Below are 24,328 nucleotides of genomic sequence, written 5' to 3' on the forward strand. Positions count from 1 at the left end.
ACCTTTGTGTGAGAGGAGTGAGCTTCCTGGGTAAGAGGGTGGGGTAGGATGCCTTAGGTAGGAGGTTGGGGTAAGGGGAGCCTCTAAGAGCTCAGCTAAAGGCAGGGAGATGCTGAGAAAAAAAAAGGGCGAGTAAAACAACAATAAAAATATAGGAAGCAAAATAAAAATTACTAAGTGGGGAGAGAGGAATCCTTGAAGGGGGAGCCCCTTCCCTGTCGGGGTAGTGGCTATAAAAGGCACAGACGGGTAACCCAGGTAGCCATCGGGGGGCTAATGGGACCCGACCATAGGATGCAGAGGATTCTGCAAGGGTCCAAAATGAAAGTCAGAGTCCAGGGGGGGATGTCCACTACTCAAAAAAGTGGGTCCCCCCTGTATTCCAATGAAAGGAAAAAAAAAATTCCGGATCCGGGGCAGGATCCCAAGGCGAGTACTCATCTAGGGGGGTGTGAGTCCCGTTGCCTCTTTGGAAGCTTTTTGTTCCACAGTGGGGTGAGGGGGCTCCCTGGAGGTTGATCGTTTGGAAGAGCTTGTCTTGGTTGGTTGAAGTATAGGAGCTAGATCCTGGGTTATAAGTCCGAGTTGCAGTAGCAGGCGTTCGCCATCTTGGAAACAGGAAAAGCCATACTGTTTATCTCTTAGTTGAAATTGGAGGCGAAAGGGGAATGACCAGCGATATTTGATGGAATTCTGATTCAGGATTTCAAGCAGGGGTTTGAGGGCTCTGCGTTTCTGAATGGTAGTGGGGGAAATGTGCGCAAAGATTTGGATTTTGTGACCCTGGAAAGAGAGGTCGTCCAGATTACGGGGTTTTTCTCATCACTTCTTCCTTAACGCTGTAAAAATTAGGTTTAACGATAATGTCCCTCGGGAGGCCATCTTGGCGGGGGAGCTGCAATGCTCTGTGGGCTCTATCGAGCTCTAGCTTATGGCCTTGGATATCTGGGATGAGTTCCTTGATAAAGAGTTTGACAGTGCTGGGTACATCTGCAACAGATTCGGGTAACCCCCGTATGCGAAAATTATATCGTCTGCTTCTGTTCTCAAGGTCATCGATTTTAGCCTGAGCCACTTCCAATTGATCTTGGAGCGATTGGATGCAGGTCGAGTTCTGGACAGTCCGAGCCACTGTGTTGTCCACTACATGTTCTATTGCGTCCAAACGGGTTCCCAGGTTTTGTAAATCTGCCTTGATTGTGGATGTGATCTGCTTAGCATTTTGGGCTAGCCCTGCAGCCAGCATGTCAGAGATGCTCTGCATAAGTAGATTTACATCATGGGGCTGGGCTGGCTGCATGGGGGATGAATGCAGAGTGCTTGAAATGCCTGCCAGGCCTGCTAGGCCTAAGGGAGTTTGCAGGGTGGGAGTCTGGAGAATGCCCCCTACAGTTCTATCAAGCAGGGATTCCGTGGAGGCTGGGGAGTAGCCTTGGGGAGAAGCTGTACTCACAGGGGTTACCAGCAGTGAAGACCGGTGCTGGATAGGGGATGGAGGGTCCGCAATGGAGACTTGTTCCCCCGTGGTGTCTTGTGCCTGAGACGCGGCCACCATCTTAGCTGCTCTGGGGGCCTTCTGTGTGAAGTCCAGCTGGCGGCTGACGTCCGTCTTTTTGGAGCCGGTCGGCATCCGAAAAGTTGCCTGAGTGGTCTAGGAGGCTTGGGGGTCCGTATGGAGAGTGTCCCGCTCAGCGTGACTCATTCATGCACCACAGGGCTCATTCATGCACCACAACTAGAGTATATGGGAGAGGTTGCAGTGTCGTGGCACCAGTGCCTAAGGCCCAATTTTTCAGCCCCTGTTTAACAGGGGCATTTAATTACAATTTTTGATGCAATGCTTTGCAGCACGGCTCATTCCTGCACTACAACTAGAGTATATGGGAGAGGTTGCAGTGTTGTGGCACCAGCACCAGTGCCTAAGGCCCAATTTTTCAGCCCCTGTTTAACAGGGGCATTTAATTACAATTTTTGATGCAATGCTTTGCAGCAGGGCTCATTCCTGCACTACAACTAGAGTATATGGGAGAGGTTACAGTGTCGTGGCACCAGCGCCAGTGCCACCAGCCCAATTTTTCAGCCCCTGTTTAACGGGGCCGTTTAATTACAATTTTTGATGCAATGCTTTGCAGCAGGGCTCATTCCTGCACTACAACTAGAGTATATGGGAGAGGTTGCAGTGTTGTGGCACCAGCACCAGTGCCACCAGCCCAATTTTTCAGCCCCTGTTTAAAAGAGGCGTTTAATTACAGTTTTTAATGCAAAGCTTTGCAGCAGGGCTCATTCCTGCACTACAACTAGAGTATATGGGAGAGGTTGCAGTGTCGTAGCACCAGTGCCTAAGGCCCAATTTTTCAGCTCCTGTTTAACAGGGGCATTTAATTACAATTTTTGATGCAATGCTTTGCAGCAGGGCTCATCCCTGCACTACAACTAGAGTATATGGGAGAGGTTGCAGTGTCGTTGCACCAGCACCAGTGCCACCAGCCCAATTTTTCAGCCCCTGTATAACAGGGGCATGTAATTACAATTCTTGATATAATATTTCACAGCAGGGCCCGTTCCTGTGCCCACCGAGAGTAACTGTGAGGACTTATAGTGTTGTGGCACCAGCACCAGCACCACAACCACCAAAGGCCCAATTTTTCTACCACTGTTCAACAATGGCATGTAATTACAATTCTTGATATAATCGTTCACAGCAAGGCGCTACAGCGCCCACCAAGAGCCACTTTGAGGGCTTACAATGTGGCAACACCAACACCTTGTTCCGCCATTCCTGCAGAGCATATAGGGCAGGCCCCTACTTTCTTTTTTTTTTTTTAAGTTTCAAAAATCATTTATTAAAACTTTAGAACATAACATCCATCCGACAATGACAATACAAAAACAGGAGCAGAGAGAGGAGTTGGTACAAAGCATATGTCATCAGAAAAAACAAAAACGGAGGAGAAATACAAAAGACAAAAACAAAATGGTCCCAGGTAATAAAATAGACTTCCGTGTAAGTGGCGGTCCACTGGAAGTAATCAGCCAGCTCCTTTAACAGGTCTTGGATGGAGGAAATATACACTTAAACGTGAAAATCCCCGTATTCGGATCCATCAGGATCAATCCCAGGCCAGGACCCCTCACCCCATAGGGATCTTGCTGTATGGGGACTGACCCAGGAGTTCCTGAAAGACCCGCGAGGTTAGCCCAGGAGGGTCTGCTGTCCTAAATCCCAAACCTGTAAAATGCTAGAACCGCTATGAGAAGTTGCATTTAACCTAGAGAAGTTGCCATAACATGGGCAGAAGGAGGACAGATCCCTCCAGCCCAAACTCAGGGTGGGAACCCATAGCAAAGGCCTAAATAGAAAAAAGTGAGGCATATTTATAATAACAGGGAAAGAAAAAACAAGTAGACCTGAATGGTTGGAATGACCAACTGTCATACAGTTCGCTTCAGATCAAAATGTGGGTCAAAGCTACCCTGCAACAAGGTAAAAGTAATAAAGAAAGTCAGAGGGGGAGAGTGAAAGGGAAAGAAGGAGAGAAAGAACAAGGGGGGTGAGGAGAAAGGGAATGGTAGGAACCTTCGCGGAGGAGCCTGGATAAAGAGGAAATGGGGGGAGAGGGACCTTGAGTAATTTCAGGGTAAAAGGGATATTCCAACGTATGCAACCCAAGGTTCCCATATAAATCTAAATTTCTCAGCTAGTATCTTACTGGCTACTTTTTCTTGTGCCATTATCCAGGATATTTTTTGTTTGGCCTGTGAAAAGGAAACTGAGGGAGATTTCCACGAGTGTGCCAGCGTAATCTTGGCACCCAGAAGAATAAAGTGGATTAGAGAGAGTGTCTGTTTAGGGACATTGGGGATGTGAGAGTTGAGAAGGGCAATAGTGGGGTCCTGTTTGATTGCGTGACCCGTGAATTTGTGAATGAGTCTGAAGACTTTGTTCCAGTAACCCCTGATTTTGGGGCATTCCCAAAACGTATGAAGGAGAGAGCCCTGCAGGCCGCACCCTCTGAAACAGAGCGGAGAAGACTGAGGAAAACACTTGGTGAGCCGGGTGGGGACCAGGTACCATCGGGCCATAACCTTAAGATCTGCTTCCACAAGGGCGTTACTAAGAATGCCCCTGTAGGAGCGAGCAAAATTCAGGTGCCAGGTATCCAGATCCCATTCGAACTGAAGGTCTTGCTCCCACTTCACCATGTAGTTCGCTTTTCCCTGAGCATCAGCCAACGCAGAATAGATAAGGGAAATTCCCCCCCTGACCCCCATGGCTGAGGAGCACCAGAGCTCATATGGAGTTACCGACAGAGATTTGTCATGGGTCCTCCAAATCCCCTGCAGATAATGTAAAAGTTGATAGTAGCGATAAGATTCTGAGGGTGGCATGTCCAATTTGGAGATGCAGTGTTTAAGAGATAAGGGGCCATTGCAATTGAAGAAATGTCCTATTCTATAGAGACCTTTATCTAGCCACCACTGGAAAGCCTTGATATTGAGACCTGGGGGGAAGTGGGGGCTGTGGAAGATGTGTGCGAGGGGGTGCCAGGGCGAGATCAGGGAGTGTTTTTTGTGAAGGGTGTCACACAAGGCTAGAGTGTGTGACAATGTTGGTGAAAGGATCGGGGGGCCTTTCCTTTTGTGGTCTCCAGGCAAGAAAGTCAAGGGTATGATTCAGAGTAGCTTGTCTTTCTAAGTCTACCCAGTCGGGTTTCGGGCCTTTAGAGTATATGGCTGAAAATTGACAAAGTTGGGCAGCTTGAAAGTACCACCATAAGTTAGGTAGACCCAGGCCCCCTTTCTTCCTTGATCTATAAAGAACTGACTTAGAGAGGCGGTGGCCCTTCCCTCCCCAGATAAATCAAATAATTGTTGACTGGAATTTGTCGAGTATGCGTTTTGGAATGGGTAAGGGAAGGGACAGGAAGAGATATAAGATCCTGGGGAGCAAGGTCATCTTAATTGCATTTACCCGTCCCAGCCATGACAATTTATAGAGAGACCATTGCTCCAGGTCTTCTGATAACTTCTTTAATAAGGGAGGGTAGTTATGGTGAAATAAAAGCTCGAACTTGGGGGTAAGGTGAATACCTAAGTAAGAGAGAGAGGAGGAGCTCCAAGAGAAAGGGCAGTGGGCTTTAATTCTATCTATAAGTTCTTGAGGGGCAGATATGTTAAGGGCGGTAGACTTGGACATGTTTACCTGAAGTCCTGAAATTACACCAAATTTTTGAAGCAGACGGAGAATATTAGGTGTGGAGATGAGTGGGGAGGTAATGAACAGCAACACGTCATCCGCAAAGAGTGCGCATTTATGGGTTTTTTGGCCACAATGTACTCCATGAATATCTGGGTGTTGTCTGATGGCTAAGGCTAGTGTTTCGATTGCTATGGCAAAAAGAATGGGGGAGAGGGGGCAACCTTGCCTGGTGCCCTTGAGGATTGGGAATTGGTCAGAGAGGTGACCCTGCAATTTAACTTGGGCTTTTGGGGAAGAGTAGAGGGATGAAAGAGTTGTGAGAAATTTCGGACCGAAGCCCCATTTTTGGAGAGTGGTGAAAAGATACGGCCAAGTGACCGTGTCAAAGGCCTTTTGGAGATCTATGGAGAGAATAAATCCAGATTGAGGAGGGCTCCCATCCCAGGAGGATTGCATGAGGGAAATTAGGTCAATAGCTCTCCTAATCTGGTCCGGCCCCTGTCTCCCCGGGATAAAACCCACCTGGTCTTTGTTTATATATTTTCCAAAAAAGGAGGCCATCCTGTTCGCTAAAATTTTTGTCATAATTTTTAGATCATTGTTAATTAAAGATATTGGCCTGTAGTTGCCTACTTCGCTGGGGTCTTTACCTGGCTTGGGGATGACCGAAATGAGTGCAAGGTTGGCCGCTGGCTCCAAATGAGAGCCCTCCCGGAGGGAGTTGAAGAGCCGGACCAGATAAGGAGAGAGGACCTCAGAGAAGGTTTTATAGTAACGGGACGAAAATCCATCCGGGCCTGGGGCAGAGTCAGGCTTGAGGCTCTTGATGACGTCCTGGACTTCCTTGATCTGGAAGGGGGAGTCCATTATGTCACGGTGAGAGTCTGTAAGTTTGGGAATTGCAACCTCTTCTAAAAACGCATTACTGGAGTCAGGATCGGTCGGGGTGGATTTGGAATATAGATTTGAATAAAAGGCATGGAAGGCCTGTAGAATTTTATGGGGGTTCTGAGTAAGGTTGCCTGCTTGGGATTTTATCTTAGGTAGAGAGTAAACCCTTATTTTAGGAGAGAGTCTTGCTGCCAGCTGCGGACCAATTTTACCGGCCTGTAGATAGAACCTGCCACTTATCCAGCTTAAATATTTGTTTGCATTGGACGTGAGGGCTAATTTGAGGGCGACCCGGGCGGAATCCAGATTGGCTAGAGTTTCTGAGGTAGGGTTGCTTTTGTGTGCTTTACTACAAAACTTAAATTCGCTCTCAAGTTTTTCCACATCTATCTTCCTTTCCCGTTTTAGTTTAGACGCTAGTTGAACTATTTTCCCCCTCAGGACCGCCTTATGTGCTCCCCATAGATTGCTTGGGGATATGTCCCCGGTATCATTGAGGCTGAAGAATTCCAGAATGTCTCTTTCCAGCATGGTGCAATGGACTGGATTGGATAGAAGGGTTTTACTAAGGCGCCACTGAGGGGGACCGGGAGGGGAGAGGGAGCTAGTCACGTGCAGGGTCACTAGAGAGTGGTCTGACCATGGGACTTCGTGAATATTCGATTGAGTCGCAGTGTGTATCACCGAGTTGGGTAGGAAAATATGATCGATCCTGGCGTACATTTTGTGTGGTGCAGAGTAGTGCGTGTAGTCTTTGGCCGTGGGGTTTAATTCTCTCCAAGAGTCGATCAAACCTCTATCATGGAGCAGATGAGAGATTCGCAAACTCTGTTTAGGGGTCTTTTCATTTTGGCTTTGTCTAGATTCCGGTCGAACGAGATGTTGGAGTCACCTCCCATTATAATTCTGCCTTCCAAGTGTGGGGCGAGGGTTGAAAGCATGGAGGCAAAGAAGTGTGATTGGCCCTGGTTGGGGGCATAATAAGAGATGATAGAGTACAAAACTCCCGCAATATGACCTTTAACTAATAAGTATCTACCTTCGGCATCTTTGATCGTGTGGGAATGTAGGAATGGGATTAGTTTCACAATTAAGACGGCGACCCCTCTTTTTTTGGAGTCGGCATTAGCCAGGTAAAATGTTGGAAAGCCACTGTGAAGAAAGGAAGGGCTATAGCTAGCTGGAAAGTGGGTCTCCTGGAGGAGCACAATATCAAGGCTTCTGGCATGGTAGCTCTGGAATGCCTTACGGCGTTTGGAGGGCGAGTTAAGCCCTAGGGTGTTATGCGAGGCGATCTTGAGAAAAAGATTATGGGATGTAGAGTCAGCTATTGCGGTCAGGGGTGGGTGGCGAGCATGAGTGAATGGGGCTTACCTTTGTCCTTGGAGCAATGGATACGGATTGTGGAGGACTATCTTCCCGGTGGTCTCCTGGGGGAGGAATGAGTGACGGTCTCCGCGAAGGTTCCTGGGGGAGGAGGGGAGGAGAGGGAAGGCGCCAGAGAGAAGGCAAGGGTAGAGGTAAAAAAGGAGAGAAAAAGGATGGAGCGAAAATTGAGAAAGAGAACAGATTTAGTACATAAGAGATGTAAAACATAACGATCAACAAATCTATTATGATAGGGAGGGCCCGGAAAAAGTACAACCAACTAGGGTTGTTTTCCTGGTGTCACCCGAGAAAGGGTGGCATGATAAGCCGCTCCGGCCGCGGTCCCCAAGTAGTAAAAAATATAGCAAAGGGACGAGTAAAGTAACGCATGTCTATAAGGTCAATCATGACACAATCTATAATCATTACCCAGAACAGCACAAAAACAAGAACCAAAAGAAAAGAACCCACCATCAGGGTGCAAAAAACAAAAAAAAACAAAAGAAGAAAATTTTGCCTAACAACAATACACCTTTGTGTGAGAGGAGTGAGCTTCCTGGGTAAGAGGGTGGGGTAGGATGCCTTAGGTAGGAGGTTGGGGTAAGGGGAGCCTCTAAGAGCTCAGCTAAAGGCAGGGAGATGCTGAGAAAAAAAAAGGGCGAGTAAAACAACAATAAAAATATAGGAAGCAAAATAAAAATTACTAAGTGGGGAGAGAGGAATCCTTGAAGGGGGAGCCCCTTCCCTGTCGGGGTAGTGGCTATAAAAGGCACAGACGGGTAACCCAGGTAGCCATCGGGGGGCTAATGGGACCCGACCATAGGATGCAGAGGATTCTGCAAGGGTCCAAAATGAAAGTCAGAGTCCAGGGGGGGATGTCCACTACTCAAAAAAGTGGGTCCCCCCTGTATTCCAATGAAAGGAAAAAAAAAATTCCGGATCCGGGGCAGGATCCCAAGGCGAGTACTCATCTAGGGGGGTGTGAGTCCCGTTGCCTCTTTGGAAGCTTTTTGTTCCACAGTGGGGTGAGGGGGCTCCCTGGAGGTTGATCGTTTGGAAGAGCTTGTCTTGGTTGGTTGAAGTATAGGAGCTAGATCCTGGGTTATAAGTCCGAGTTGCAGTAGCAGGCGTTCGCCATCTTGGAAACAGGAAAAGCCATACTGTTTATCTCTTAGTTGAAATTGGAGGCGAAAGGGGAATGACCAGCGATATTTGATGGAATTCTGATTCAGGATTTCAAGCAGGGGTTTGAGGGCTCTGCGTTTCTGAATGGTAGTGGGGGAAATGTGCGCAAAGATTTGGATTTTGTGACCCTGGAAAGAGAGGTCGTCCAGATTACGGGGTTTTTCTCATCACTTCTTCCTTAACGCTGTAAAAATTAGGTTTAACGATAATGTCCCTCGGGAGGCCATCTTGGCGGGGGAGCTGCAATGCTCTGTGGGCTCTATCGAGCTCTAGCTTATGGCCTTGGATATCTGGGATGAGTTCCTTGATAAAGAGTTTGACAGTGCTGGGTACATCTGCAACAGATTCGGGTAACCCCCGTATGCGAAAATTATATCGTCTGCTTCTGTTCTCAAGGTCATCGATTTTAGCCTGAGCCACTTCCAATTGATCTTGGAGCGATTGGATGCAGGTCGAGTTCTGGACAGTCCGAGCCACTGTGTTGTCCACTACATGTTCTATTGCGTCCAAACGGGTTCCCAGGTTTTGTAAATCTGCCTTGATTGTGGATGTGATCTGCTTAGCATTTTGGGCTAGCCCTGCAGCCAGCATGTCAGAGATGCTCTGCATAAGTAGATTTACATCATGGGGCTGGGCTGGCTGCATGGGGGATGAATGCAGAGTGCTTGAAATGCCTGCCAGGCCTGCTAGGCCTAAGGGAGTTTGCAGGGTGGGAGTCTGGAGAATGCCCCCTACAGTTCTATCAAGCAGGGATTCCGTGGAGGCTGGGGAGTAGCCTTGGGGAGAAGCTGTACTCACAGGGGTTACCAGCAGTGAAGACCGGTGCTGGATAGGGGATGGAGGGTCCGCAATGGAGACTTGTTCCCCCGTGGTGTCTTGTGCCTGAGACGCGGCCACCATCTTAGCTGCTCTGGGGGCCTTCTGTGTGAAGTCCAGCTGGCGGCTGACGTCCGTCTTTTTGGAGCCGGTCGGCATCCGAAAAGTTGCCTGAGTGGTCTAGGAGGCTTGGGGGTCCGTATGGAGAGTGTCCCGCTCAGCGTGGAGGACAGGGGATCCGGATGGGGCCGGAGCGGTGCGGAGCTCTCGGTTAGAGCGTCTTCCCGGGAGTCCCGTGCATGCGCACCTCCAGGCCCCTACTTTCAAACATCCAACTTACAAACGTCTCCTACTTGCAAATGGAAGGAGACAACAGGAAGTAAGATGAAAAAAGACGGACGGCAAAACAAATTATACAGGGGTAATAACCCTTCCCTATGTTTTCCAAAAAGCTTAAAAATAGATTTTTTGACTGGAGCTACACTTTAATAATGTACCAGTTCAAAATTACTAACAGATTCTACTTAACACAACAAACCTACACAGTCCCTGTCTTGTTTGCCCCGCCTGTATACTGCTGTTCTGAGTATATAGGGCCTGGGAGCCCCACATCTTTCCTTTTTTTAATATGGGTACGGGGTCCCCCTTAATATCCGTACAAGACCCATGCCATTTTTCTCAATGATTTTCTTCCATATTGTTGGAACCAGATATTACATTAAAAACGCAAGCAGTTTTAAATGACTTTTTTTCCGTTAAATGTCATTTTGTGCAGTGACTGTTCTAAACACGGGAAACACGTGGCACTTCACAGGCATACTATAGACACCCCCAGGCATGATATTTAACGGAATATTTCACTTTTTTTTCACTTTAATCGTCATTATAATCAGTGCTCCCGCCAAAACGGCCATTTTTAAAAACATTTTAGGCATTGACCCATGTCCCCTGGGGCAGGAGCCAGGTCCCCAAACCCTTTTTAGGACAGTATCTTGCATATTAGCCATTAAAATTAGCACTTTTAATTTCGAACGTTCGAGTCCCATAGACTTCAATGGGGTTCTAAAGTTCGTACGAATTTGCGGTCCGTTTGAAAGTTCTGATGCGAACCGAACCGGGGGGTGTTCAGCTCATCCCTAGGCAACAAAATGTGCACTCATATGTAAAAGGAGAATAGCAGGCATTGTATGAAAGTTTCATGGACTTTTTCCCCAAAATGGAATCTGGCCATCTGATCAAGCTGTTAGTTTAGTTTTTGTGCTTCCGAACGTTGGAAATTCCAGCTTGCGGAAGGACACCCTCAAAACAAGGCTTGGGACACAGCGTTCCGTCGGCTCCAGGGGATGTCGTCATCAATGAAGGACGTGTTTCGTGAGCATGCGCACTTGGGTGACGTTTCAAGTCGCGCTCCTTTGTCAACAACTCAACATGCAAGCCCCATGATCGTTAAAAATACAGAAAAGGGGAGGGGACACGAACCGATTGGGAACACATTATGTATCAAAACAATGAGTTGATCCAGAACTAAAAACAACTTGTAAAAAATTGGCATATATAAAAAACACATGGGGATATGTATAAAAATGAATAGAAAAATATAAATGAAAATAAAAATACAAAAATATGTATATACCCTGTATATGATGAATGAAAATAAGAAGAAAAAAGAAATAATAATAATTAAAAAGAAGTACATTCTAAGTAAAAGGGGATGAATTAGTCATTATTGGTGGACAAATTATATGTGAAATAATATTAATCAATGAACTGTTAAGTGGACTGGAAAAAATTATCATAAGTTAAATTTTTTTTATAAACTAATATATATATATATAAAAAAAAATATTTTGTCTATAAACCCCTTATACATATATATATACATCCCATGTAATGGCTATTATCGTTGGCTCGATATACATCCCATGTGATGAGTATTTTTATTGGCTTAAGTGTATTCAGTCTATGGCAATATTCACAGTATAGTATTTGGGCCTTTATTCTATGGATTGCATTCTATCTAGTGGATAATAAGCAAAATGAATCTCCTTTTACAGCATGAAATATACATATGTATACATATATACCGAAAAATGAAGTAAAATACATTATTACATTAAAAAGAAATCAACTACGGTATTACACTGGGAAATGATAGAAAATGTGTTTTCCCATGAAAAGACGACTCCTGAAAAGACGTGTAATAAACGTTAAAAACTCAAACAATATAAAATCGTAATTCAAATGATGGTTGAGACTTCTAGTCCTTCATTCATACCTCCGGGCGCTAGAGCATCTAAGGTATAAATCCAAAATGTTTCTCTGGAGCAGAGCTTTTTGAAACGTTCTGCAACTGGGAGTGACTTGGAAATTTGTTCAATAACCCAAACTTCTAGTTTTCAGTGGACTGCTGCTGGGCTTCCAAAAAGTGTCTCTGTACACTGTGTCTGGGCCCACTAGGTGGATCCTTGGAACCTTCAATGGATCTCCTATGTTCACCGAACCTAGTTCGGAGTGTCCTAATGGTACTTTCCACATAAATTAGGCCACAAGGGCATGTCAGTCCATAAACAACATAATTCAAAGAGCAATTGTAAAAGTCTCTCAGGGTATAAGTAGTTCCTTTTGTTGAAAAATACATTTTTCCACGTTCCACATATTTACAAATTTTGCATTGCGATTTATGACATCGAAACATCCCTACTAATGGTATCAGTATAGGTTTTTCAGGTGGAATGCAGCTAGGTCTAATTTTGCTTGGCGAAATTTTAGACTTCAAATTGGGTGCTCTACGGTATGTGACTCTGGGGCGTTGTGGAATAAAGGGTTTTAACAAGGGATCCTGTAATAGGATGCCCCAGTGATTATTAAGAATTTTCTCAATTTTTTTAAAATCGGTAGGACTAGAAGTCTCAACCATCCTTTGAATTACGATTTTATATTGTTTGAGTTTTTATCATTTATTATCGGCTTTTTTAATATCATTTTTTATATCATTTTATTAATATAATTATTTTTATATATATTTATTATTACTCCTGGTGCGATTTTGAAAATTGCATCTTAAAAATCGCATTAAAAAATCGAACCGTATAAACATGTCTTTTCAGGAGTCGTCTAGCGCCCGGAGGTATGGATGAAGGACTAGAAGTCTCAACCATCCTTTGAATTACGATTTTATATTGTTTGAGTTTTTAACATTTATTACACGTCTTTTCAGGAGTCGTCTTTTTATGGGAAAACAAATTTTCTATCATTTCCCAGTGTAATACCGTAGTTGATTTCTTTTTAATGTAATAATGTCTTTTACTTAAATTTTCGGTATATATGTATACATATGTATATTTTATGCTGGAAAAAGACATTCATTTTGCTTATTATCCACTAGATAGAATGCAATCCATAGAATAAAGGCCGAAGTACTATACTTTGAATATTGCCATAGACTAAATACACTTAAGCCAATAAAAATACCCATCACATGGGATGTATATCGAGCCAACGATAATACCCATTACATGGGATGTATATGTATGTATAAAGGGTTTATATACAAAATATTCTTTTTTTTATATATATATTAGTTTATGAAACAAAATTAATCTATGATAATTTTTTCCAGTCCACATAACAGTTCATTGATTAATATTACTTCACATATAATTTGTCCACCAATAATGACTAATTCGTCTCCTTTTACTTTGAATTTATTTATTTTTAATTATTTTCTATTTTCTTTTTTCTTATTATTTTCATTCATCATATGTATATACATGCATATTTTTGTATTTTTATTTTCATCTATATTTTTCTATTTATTTTTATACATATCCCCATGTGTTTTTTATATATGCCAATTTTTTACAAGTTGTTTTTATTTTTGGTTCAACTCATCGTTTTGATACATAATGTGTTCCCAATCCGTTTGTGTCCCTTCTCCTTTTCTGTATATATTACGATCGTAGGGCTTGTATGTTGAGTTGTTGACAAAGGAGCGCAACTTGAAACATCACCCAAGTGCACATGCTCATGAAACGCATCATTCACTGATGACGACATCCCCTGGAGCCGACTGAACGCTGTGTCCCAAGCCTCGTTTTGAGGGCGTCCTTCTGCAAGCCAACATTTCCAACGTTCGGAAGCACAACAACTAAACGAACAGCTTGATCAGATGGCCAGATTCCATTTTGGGTAAAAAGTCCATGAAACTTTTATACAATGCCCGCTATTCTCCTTTTACATGTGAGTGCACATTTTGTTGCCTAATGAATTTGATATTTTAACTACTGCACCCAGAGGCGCCTCTCTACTTGTTTATTTTTGCAGTTTCTTTGGAAACATGGTTTAATTCCTAAATTGACGGCTGCCCTGTCTGCATATCTCTGGATTCTAGTTCCGATTGGACTAAATCATTTACTATCAGAGACTTTTATTTATATTCTATATTGTATAGGCTTATATATTGGAAAATATTGTTTACAGTGTCATATCAGAATTGTGCGCCTATACTTGCTATGTTGCACTACCGGATTGGACCTAAAGGGGTCCATTTTGGCCAGTTTTAGGTGCATAAAGATTTACTAAAATTAGGCTTTGGTTCTCTATCAATGCAGAGAGAATAAAATATCTACAGTCCTCATCGGCCACACAATGGTGTAGCTGGAAAGAAACAGATTAGCTAATTGCTATCATTACCCCTCTTTTTTTGTAGGGGCACTGGCAAAGAAACAGTGTGGATATTGTTTGGGTGTACATTTTGGGGAGCTGTTCTTGCTGAAGTGTGTTTTTTTGCCCGCAGAATATGTCTGCATGGTGGGACAGTGCTATTTTTCCATAGGAGATTGCACTTAAAGGTGGAATTTAAGCCTATGACATTGCGTGAGGTCATCTTGAAGGCCATTTTAGTGGGAGTGCCCTGGGATGGGGACGAAGGGAGCAAGACCACACTAACGATGTACACAACTTATAGTGTATCTTATAAGGTGGAAAATGACTATATAAGTACACAAAGTATGTCTACTATATACGGTATGTCACTGGGTATGCCTTTTTGAACTGTACTAATGTATTAAACGTAATCTGACTGTGTGATAGCAGGCAGTTCTATCAAGAAGAGAAACAAGAAAATATTAACAATAACAGCAATATCAGTGTGCATGGCACACTATAACCTGAGGGAGTGGGTTAGACTCTATGACAGCACCCACGAAGGATCTTCTGTATGTGTAGGACCAAAGGCCTTAGTGTTGTTGTAGGTTCCGTTTTTATCATGTAGCCGGTCCCGGGATGACGGAGGGTCCGATTGGGAGCCATGCGTCCGGTTGTGGTGGGGGGAGAGGTTGGTAATTTTTTTTCCCCATCTTTGGGAGTAAGGATGGGAATCATTTGTTGTTGGTATGTGACCAACAGTTTGGTTGGAAAGCCCACTTGTAAGTAATTTTCTTTTCTTGTAGTATAGCGGTGATGGGGGTGAATGCTCTTCTCATCTCCATAGTGGCTTTGGAGAGGTAACTGAACAGGAGGATATTTGTGTGCAGTGCTGGTAGAAGTTTAGTGGATTTGACCGCCTGTATTATTTGTTCTTTAATATGGAAGTAATGTACTCTAGCTAGAATATCCCTTGGGATGTCAGGAGGGAGGTGTGCAGGTTTGGTGATTCTGTGCACCCTGTCGATCGTGATGTCCTGTGCGTTTAAATGGGTAATAGTCGTGAGAACAGTTGTAGGTAGGGGGTGATTTTGTTCAGTTTTATCGACTCAGGGATGCCTCTAAATTTCATATTGTGACTCCTGGAACGGTCTTCTAAATCCGCCAATTTCAGTTTTATGTGGTATATTTGAGACGCATAGTGTTCATGTGCATCTAGCAATTCGTTGTGTGCTCCGACATGGTCATACGTGTTTTTCTCAAGCACATTTGCTCTTCCTCCCAGACAATCTACTCTGTCATGTATCTGTGAGACATAGATTTGTAGTTCCCTGTGCAGATCCTTTTGTAGTGTTAGTAGCATGGTTAAGCATGGACTCTGTCACTGAATTATCTGACACAGGTATGGCCACTAGTGTTGGGGTATGTTCTGTGTCAGTGTTTCTTCTAGCCCACTGGTGCTTCTTAGGCTGGAGTTCTTTGCTGGTGGAGAAGGCAGGGGAGGATGCCAGCCTCATACCTCCATGCTGTGATGTGAGGACGGGGTATCTGGCGATGGTGAGGTGTTCATCTCCTCCCTATTGTTGCCTGTTGGTGCTGTGGTAGGATGTTCCCCTTGCTTGGAAGCTGCTAGCTGTGTCTCAGCAGCTAGGGAGTGGGATGGCTCTGTGTCCTTGCGCTGGGTGCCGGCGCCATCTTGGGCCTCGTTCATGGCCACGTGTTGGAAGTAGTCAGTGAGACGGTGGGGTGGCGGTGGTTTGTACTGCTTTCTTGGCATTCCCTGGGTGGTCCTAAGTCCTTTCCTCCTCCGTATAGTCAGGTCGGGGGTCAGACAGTCTCCTTAGGTTGCTACGATCCCTCACAGTGGAGCGGGGCTCTGGTTTCAGGTGTCCATTATGCTCCGCGGCAGGCCACCGGCAGTTACATTTAAAAAAAAATACAATGTAAAATTGACAAGGGGCACCAACATAGTTGTATCTTTGTTCTTAAAAACTACGGGATAGTGGTGCTGTAGTAACTTGCCCAAATAAAAACAAAACAAAAAAAAAGCCATAATATTATTCTTGATATCTCTAGAAAAAAAAGCCTTTGAAAATTTGTTTGCATAACTCCATCAGTATCACCAGCAAAACAGCTTCATTATTATCCTATTAAAGAAGAAGAGAATTGTGTGCTGCATTTGGAGATTTCATAATTTGCCACATCACAAATATTAATTCTCCATTACAAACGTTAGTTTACAAGACCGACCGCTTCTGCTTATGAGCATGCATGTTTGTACTTGTAATTTTGTCCGACGGACTTGTGTACACACAATCGGAAAGTCTGACACACATTTGTTGGTGGAAAATTTGAGAACATGCTAGCCAACATTTGTTGGCGGAAAGTCCGACAACAATTGTCTGATGGAGCATACACACGGTCGAACTTACCACCAACAAGCTCACATGCAACATTTCCCATTGGAAAGTCCAATAGTGTGTACACGGCTTAAGTCATAGCTATGATCCAACCAGGAGGTATAGGATATGTGTGAAAAAAACAATTTCTTAGAACATGATTTTGATAAAAAAGGCCATAAGGAGAGGAGCGTGAGGACACTAGGACAATTGTCATTCATTGTGTAGGCACTGGTGGGGTTAATGATAGTGATGTCCAACTGGGGGGTGTTGAAGATAAAACATTTATACATTTACCGCCTTTCCATATGGACCTTCTACCTAGGGTTGCCACCTGTCCGGGACGTACGGGTTTTGAATCCTCTGCCCGTGTTTCTGTTCTCCCGAGACCCAGACACATCAGTGGCAGCCTTGCAGCACCAATCCTTCTCTCCCTTACTATCGGCTTCCACATCTTTTACCTATAAGGGAAGAGGGCGTTCCACCCATGCACATGCTTCTCCCCGCCTCCACTGTGAATCCTCCACACCCTCCCCTTGTGGGATTGTCTATCCCAGTACATTGAAGGGAGAGAACTTTCAGCAGTGTGGAAAACACAGAAGTAGCAGTGACAGTCTGCCCAGAGCTCTATCACAGATATCGGAGCTGTGCAGGATTTCTTCCTCCTTATCTGCAACTGTGAGTCCCCCTTTCCTCCTTCCCCTCCGGGGCTGCTGTGTGTATATGGCTCCCTGGATCTATTCCCACTCACTAGTAACCACACACTATTCACCTTCTCAAGAGAGAGAGGGAGAAGGGGACCTCTGCCTGCAGTCTTCCTGGCCAGTGCTTTTTTTTCCTGCTAGAGGTGGGTGAGCAGGGTCCCCCCATCACCCCTCTGCAGTCTTCCCAGCTGGGGGGCTTTTTTAACTGGTGGGGGAGGGAGGGGGGTTCCCATTTTCCTGGATGGGGTCCCCTAAAACTCCCCCTCAATCCTCATAGCTGGGGATTGCCTATAACTGGAGGGGGAAGAAAGGGGAATTCCTGTATTGGGGTCCCTTCTTATCACCCCCCCACAGTCCTCCTAACTGGGGGTCTTAACAAGAGGGAGAATTCTATGTTCGTGGACGGGGATCCCCTCTTATCTCCCTTCTGCAGTCATCCTAGCTGGAGTTCTTCTTCTTTAACTAGGGGGAGGGGAGTTTCTGTATTCCTGGGTGGGGGGTGGCTACGGCGGGGCTCCCCCCTGCAGTCATATTATCCAGGGTTCTCCTTTACCTGGCCTGGAGGCAGGGAGGTTCCTGTATTCCCAGATGGGAGACCCATCTCATCACCCCCAGCAGTCCTCCTGGTCAGGGGACTCCTTTAATTGGAAGGGGGTTCCTGTATTCCTTGACGGGTGTTTCCCTATATCTGTCTGGATTCCTGAATGAGTGGAAGGGGGTCCCTTCTTATCCCCCCCCCCAGCATTCCTTCTGTTAACTAGTCTCCTTATTTCCAAGGGTCAGTACACCTGGAACTGTGTGTGTGTGTGTCGTCCCTAACTCTTATGGCACTATTTTAGCGCATGCCATAACCGTCCCATATGTTGCAGCTTGGCACTGCATGCACTCTTATTAGCCTTGTCTACTACTCCCTTGGGGGGTTTGCATTTTGACACTTTTTTTCCCTGGGCACCAGCTGATTTTGTCCTGGCGCTGGCTGCAAGGGAGCAGTGATGTAAGTAACTCAGTTAAAATAAACGGAGTTACTTAACGCAGTTACTTTGGAGGGTAACGAGTAATCTAACCGATTGCTCTTCCCCTCATGATAACGCTGTTCCCATTACTTGGGCGGCGTTACCGAGACCAGGTAGACGGGACTAGCGAAGGAAGTGAATGTCACTGCCTCTATCGGCTGGTATGGATTTAAAGGAGAACCCCTACGCCAAAAAAGCGGCATGGGGATCCCCCCAAAGTCCATAGCAGACGCTTATCCGAACATGCAGCACAGCCGGTCAGGAAAGAGGGGGGGACGAGCGAGCGCCTGAACCATACCAGGCCTCGTGCCTTCAACATTGGGGGTGCTTTGGGGAAGGGGGGCCTTTTCCTGACAACCCTAGCCATTGGTTGTCGGGGTCTGTGGATGGGGGGGCTTATCAGAATTCGGGAGCCCCTTTAATAGGGGGCCTGCAGATTCTGGCCCCCTACCCTATGTGAATGAGTATGGGGTATGATTTACCCCTACCCATTCACCTGGGGAAAAAAAGTGTTAATAGAAAAACACAACACAGGTTTTTAAAGTACTTTATTAGACAGCTCCGGGGGTCCTCTCGTCAGGCTCCTCCGCTATCCTCGGCTCTTTTACAACTAGCTCTTTTACTAGCGGAGGAGCCCGGCTTTCTCCTTCATCGCCGCTGCCATCTAGGGGTCTTCTTCTGACTTTGGGGCCCCCCTTTCTCAAAGCACCCCACATGTTGAGGGCACGCGGCCTGGTACGGTTCAGGATGGGGAGACTCACTCGTCCCCACCCCCTTTCCTGATCGACCGGGCTGCGTGCTCAGATAAGGGTCTGCTATGGACTTTGGGGGGACCCCCACGCCGTTTTTTTGGTGTAGGGGTTCCCCTTTAAATCCATACCAGACGACGGGGCTCGTGAGGTGTCAATCTCGCCGATGGAGGTGGCGACATTCACTTCCTTTGCTAGTCCCATCTATAGAATATTTTAAAAAAAGTCAGTTACTTTGCTGAGTAATGAATTACTTTTCCGTGGTTGTAGTAACCACGTTACTAATGCATTACTTTTTGGGAGAAGTAATTTGTAACTTAACTAATTACTTTTTTAAAGTCTAATGACCAACACTACAAGGGAGCCACAGTGGGATTTGTCTCTAAAAGTAGATTCCCCACCACTGTTCAGATAGAGAGCGGGGGGCTGGTAAACATGTCTGTCCCTCCATGAATGAATACAGTGAGCAATCAGTAACAATTACTCATGTGTTCATTTATCACTGCATTATAGTAAACTGTGTTTACTATGCTTTGGCTTGTGAATGAATAGAAAGTCTCATAACAGAGACTTTTATTCATTCATACGCAGTACAGCTGAGGCTGCAGAGAAAGGGAATGAGGAATATATGTCTTCAGTTACTTTCTTTGTCTGAAAAGACTGACGGGATTATACTGGGGGATAAATTGACCTGGGAGGGGGAAGGATTATACTGAGTTACAGACTACCTATGGGCGATGTACTGAGCTATAGACTGACTTGGGGGGGATATACTGGGGGACAAACTGACCTAAGGGGATTATACTGGGGGACAAACTGACCTGAGGGGATTATATTGGGGGACAGACTGACCTCAGAGGATTATATTGGGGGACAGACTGACCTCAGGGGATTTTTTCAGGTGACAGAGTGACCTCAGGGGATTATATTGGGGGACAGACTGACCTCAGGGGATTATACTGGTGGACAGACTGACCTGAGGGGATTATATTGGAGGGACAGACTGACTTGGGGGGATTTCACTGGGGACAAACTGACCTTTTAGCCACTCCCACTGTTTATCAGGGTGCCGCATTACTACTCTTAGGTCTTATGTCAGTTTTGCTGTAGCAGGTTCTATACATGGTACAGATGTTCTATGTTACAGGCAAACTAAGGGGACCCCCCAGGCACTATATTTAAATGATTTTTTTATTTTTATGTTTTCACTTTAAGCATCATTAAAATCACTGCTCCTTTAACCACTTAAGCCCCAGACCATTTGGCTGGCTAAAGACCAGAGCACTTTTTGTGATTTGGCACTGTGTCGGTTTAACTGACAATTGCGTGGTCGTGCGATATGGCTCCCAAACAAAATTGACGTCCTTTTTTTCCCCACAAATAGAGCTTTCTTTTGGTGGTATTTGATCACCCCTGTGTTTTTTTTTTGCACTATAAACAATCTCTGCGCCTGATCACAGGGAGCAGAGATCAGTGACACTGTCACTAGGCAGAAGAATGTAATGTAAACAAGCATCTCCCCGTTCTTCCTCTGAGACGATTGTGGGTATCCCCATGGGCATAGAGTCCACGGGACCCACGACCCGACTCACAGAGCTTGCCGCACGCACCCACAGGCCGTCTCTTAAAGGGTGACGTACAGGTACGTTAGTTTGCCTGTACGAGCCCTTCTGTCACAGTATATCTGCATGAGGCGGTTGGCAAGCGGTTAAAAACAATCTTTTTTTTTAAATGTTTGTCCTATAGACTTTAATAGGGTTCGCAGTTCAGATCCAAACTTTTGAGATGTTCAAGAGTCCTGGTGCAAACCCGGGGGGTGTTCGGCCCAACTCTATTGCCCAACAAACATAATGGGTATACTCACTTGCCTTGCCAACCCAACAGAAAAATGTATGGGTGGGAAAACACAGCCTTGTCATCCATGCTTTTTACTGGAGTTGGGCAAAGAGTTTGAGCTGAGCAAAAGTTTGGCCAAAAAATTGTCTGTTCGCTCATTTGGCAAACACCCGAAATATGCGAGGTGCTTGACAGGATGGTCGCCCCCGCCAAGCGTCCCACAATGTACTGCGCACTGCATAGTGCATTCTAAGCCCTGATTGGGCAAAGCTTTTCCCAATCAGGGCACAGTGAATAGCCAGTTGTGAAGGAGCGGACCAGGAAGCCGACCGCTGTGTCCTTAACTGAATGATCAGCTGTGAACGGGTTTCACCGCTGATAACTAAATGAAAAAAAAAAATACATTGGCAACAACAGAAAAAAAAGTGGAAAAACCAGCATGGTGGTCCCCTCCTCCCCACTTCCATACCAGGCCCTTTGGGTCTGGTATAGATGCTATGGATAACTCAACGCCAATTATTTTTTTTAAAACGACATGGAGTCGCCCCCAAAATCCATGCCAGACCCTTATCCGAGCATGCAGCTGGGCAGGACAGGAAGAGGGGGACAAGTGAGTAAATATATAAGGGGAGGGGCCACCTAGTGACCTCACCTGGTGGCACTGCCCCCTTGTGACGTCACTGACCCAACATGCAGCAGACACCAGAACCCCACAACCACAGCCCAGGATTGTCAGAAAGAGTCCCTTGTCCCCATCAATGCCTTTTTTTTAGTTTCTGTTACAAAATCCTGCAAATAAATAATCATTCTTCATAAATTTAGGCCAAAATTTAATCTGCTACAGTTTGGTACAAATAACCCAAATCAGTGTATATTTTTTTAGTCTGTGTGAAAGCTATAGAGTCTACAAGCTATGATACATATCAATCCAGATACAGTTTGTAAGGGCGCTCTGAACTTAAGGACCAAGCAAAACCAGATGTCTTTAGGAACCAGAAATTCTATATTAGGGTATCTTCCCCACTTAGGGCTGCACTTTTGGAGAGAAGCAATCTATGAATAGGAAACAGAAAAACAAAGAAAAGGCGCCTCTAAGTGTAGAATTAAAAGCGGTTTAATTTCCCCAAAAAGGGTTAAAAACACTTACAAGATATGTAGACTGGCAGAGCATATCATTAATATCCATGTAGGTGGTCTGGCATGAAGGCAGTGGTCACTGGCATATACAAGTTCTTTAGGCTATGTGTGTCCAGTAGCCGGGGGGGGGGGGGGGGCAGGGGATGCCAACGGGAAAACCAGCAGGGAGCTCCAAGAGAACTGACAGGCCAGCCCGCTATGTTACATATCATTAAAAATTCATCAATACTGTTGTACTGACTATATCATTTCTTAAAACTAGAAAGCTGTGACCAAGAGCCAGAAGAAGGATGACAAGAAGTGGAAAAAGAGCAGGAAGGAGAGTTATGCCATGTATGTGTACAAGATTCTCAAGCAGGACGATATCGGCATCTCGTCCAAGGCCATGGACATCATGAACACCTTCATCATTGGCATCTTCAATCGCATCAATGGTGAAGCTTCCCGTCTGGCTAATTACAACAAGCGCCGCACCATCACCTCCCGGGATATCCAGAACAGCATCCGCCTCCTCATGCCCGGAGAGCTGGGGAACGTTGTCTGAGGGCACCAAGGCCATCACCAATCACATCAGCACCAAGTATTCCAATCTCTGAAGGACCCTGAATGACATTACTAGTAATTGAGGTCTGAAGTATATATACACACACAACAATTAGCGTTTAATGTTAACTTACTAAAACAAATATATTTCTATTAACAATTAGAGAATATATTATGTTCTTTCTTATGTGTAAACTACCTGTATTGTACTTTTTTGGCATATGACAAAGTTGTTTGTACCACCTTTTTGTACCCAATAAAAATAGTTTGTAAACAAAAAACAAAAAAAAAACACAAAACTCAAAACTCAAAAATGCCAGGACAGTACAAATACTCCCAAATGTCCCTTTACATGCAATTACATGTTTTCTATGAGGTATAATGAGCCATTTGTACATTCCATTTTTTTCCACAAGTATTTGGAAAATGCAAAAACTTGTCAATTTATATGATTTTTAACGCATAGCATGAATAATTACACCCTAAATTATATTCTGCTACTCAATAAACACCCCAACATATGTTCTATGAGGCATAATGATTCTTTTGAACATGTATTTTTCCACAAGTTTTTGGAAAATATGAAAATAAACATGAAAAAAGTGTTTTTTTACCACAGTTGTCAATTTATAAAGATATTTCTAACACACAGCATGGACAAACAAACAATTACACCTAAAAATACAGTATAGTCTGTTAGCCCACGTACACAGGGTCGGAGATTTTGCCAACCAAATCCGTTGGATTTTGCCCGTCGGATTTAGTCCGAAACTGTTGCATACACACGGTCGGGCCAAGTTTCAGAACGTGATGACATAATTTCATTACGATGGGACTACATTCAGGCTAGTAGCCAATAGCTTTGATGTAGGAATTTGATCTGAGCATGCGTGGCACTTGGTCCGATGAAAATGCTCTACACATGATCGGATTAGGTCCGTCCGGCCTAGTTGGTGGGGGGATATTTCCAACATGTTGGAAAATTGGGTCGGACGGAGATTCGGACGGAATCAGTCCGATGCATACCACACACAGTCGGATTATCTGTCCGATCCGATAAGACTCATTCCGACAGATTCTCCGACCATGTGTAAAAGGGCTTACTCCTTCTGAGTATGGCAATACCATGTGTGAGAATCTTTCCCAGTCTTGCCAAACAAAGGATAAATAAAAGATTGAGCAGCTTTCTGCAGAGGAGAGCATTGGTCCAGGAAGCAGGCAGAGATGTGGTCAGCAACAGCCAAAAGAATTGTCCAGGCAGCAGGCAGGAATATGGTCCATAAACAGCCCAGGGTCAGTACAGGCAGTAGGCTGACATCCAGGCAGCAGGTAGGAACATGGTCCATAAACAGTCTAGGGTCAGTACAGGAGCAGGCAGAGATATTCTCAGCACAGCCAAAGTATTGGTCCAGGCAGCAGGCAGGAACATCAGCTTAAGGACCTCGGTCAGGTATAACCTGTGCACAGGGGTAGCATCTTCTTCCCACCCAAATCTCTTTGAAGCCTTTGGACTCAAGACTCTGATCCAGGTTATTAAAAAACCTGGAGAAAACCAAAAACATCTCTACTTAGAACACTACTCTGAAGCCCTTCACATATGAGACCCCTGTATTATCTTGAATCCCACTACTACAATAGCAGGGCAAAAGATCAGTCCAAGGGGCAGGCAAAAACATGGTTGATAACAGTCTGAGGTCAGTTCAGGTGGAAGGCAGAAACACGGTTCATAAGCAATTCAGATGGCAGGCAGAGACATTGTCATTAAACAAGCCAGGGTCAGTAATTATGGAAGGTAGAGGCATGATCAGTGGAGGCAGCAGGAAAATGATCAGCAGCACAGGTA

At 45.0% G+C, this 24,328-nt stretch overlaps 1 protein-coding gene across 1 annotated transcript in view; it reads left to right on the forward strand.

Moving 5' to 3' along the window:
• The window catches only part of LOC143960829 (histone H2B 1.1-like), a 110,068-nt gene extending 87,057 nt beyond the window's left edge, over window positions 1-23,011 (forward strand). Inside the window, exon 3 of the mRNA XM_077469768.1 lies at window positions 22,205-23,011. Within this exon, the coding sequence (XP_077325894.1) occupies window positions 22,205-22,486 (282 nt within the window). The 3' untranslated portion in view covers window positions 22,487-23,011. The remainder of the gene's footprint in view (window positions 1-22,204) is intronic.
• The last annotated feature ends 1,317 nt before the right edge of the window (window positions 23,012-24,328 follow it).

The sequence above is a fragment of the Lithobates pipiens genome, unplaced genomic scaffold (assembly GCF_037356315.1).
Source record: "Lithobates pipiens isolate NorthernLeopardFrog02 unplaced genomic scaffold, aLitPip1_a1.2 Scaffold_8, whole genome shotgun sequence".
In the NCBI taxonomy this organism is placed as follows: Eukaryota; Metazoa; Chordata; class Amphibia; order Anura; family Ranidae; genus Lithobates; species Lithobates pipiens.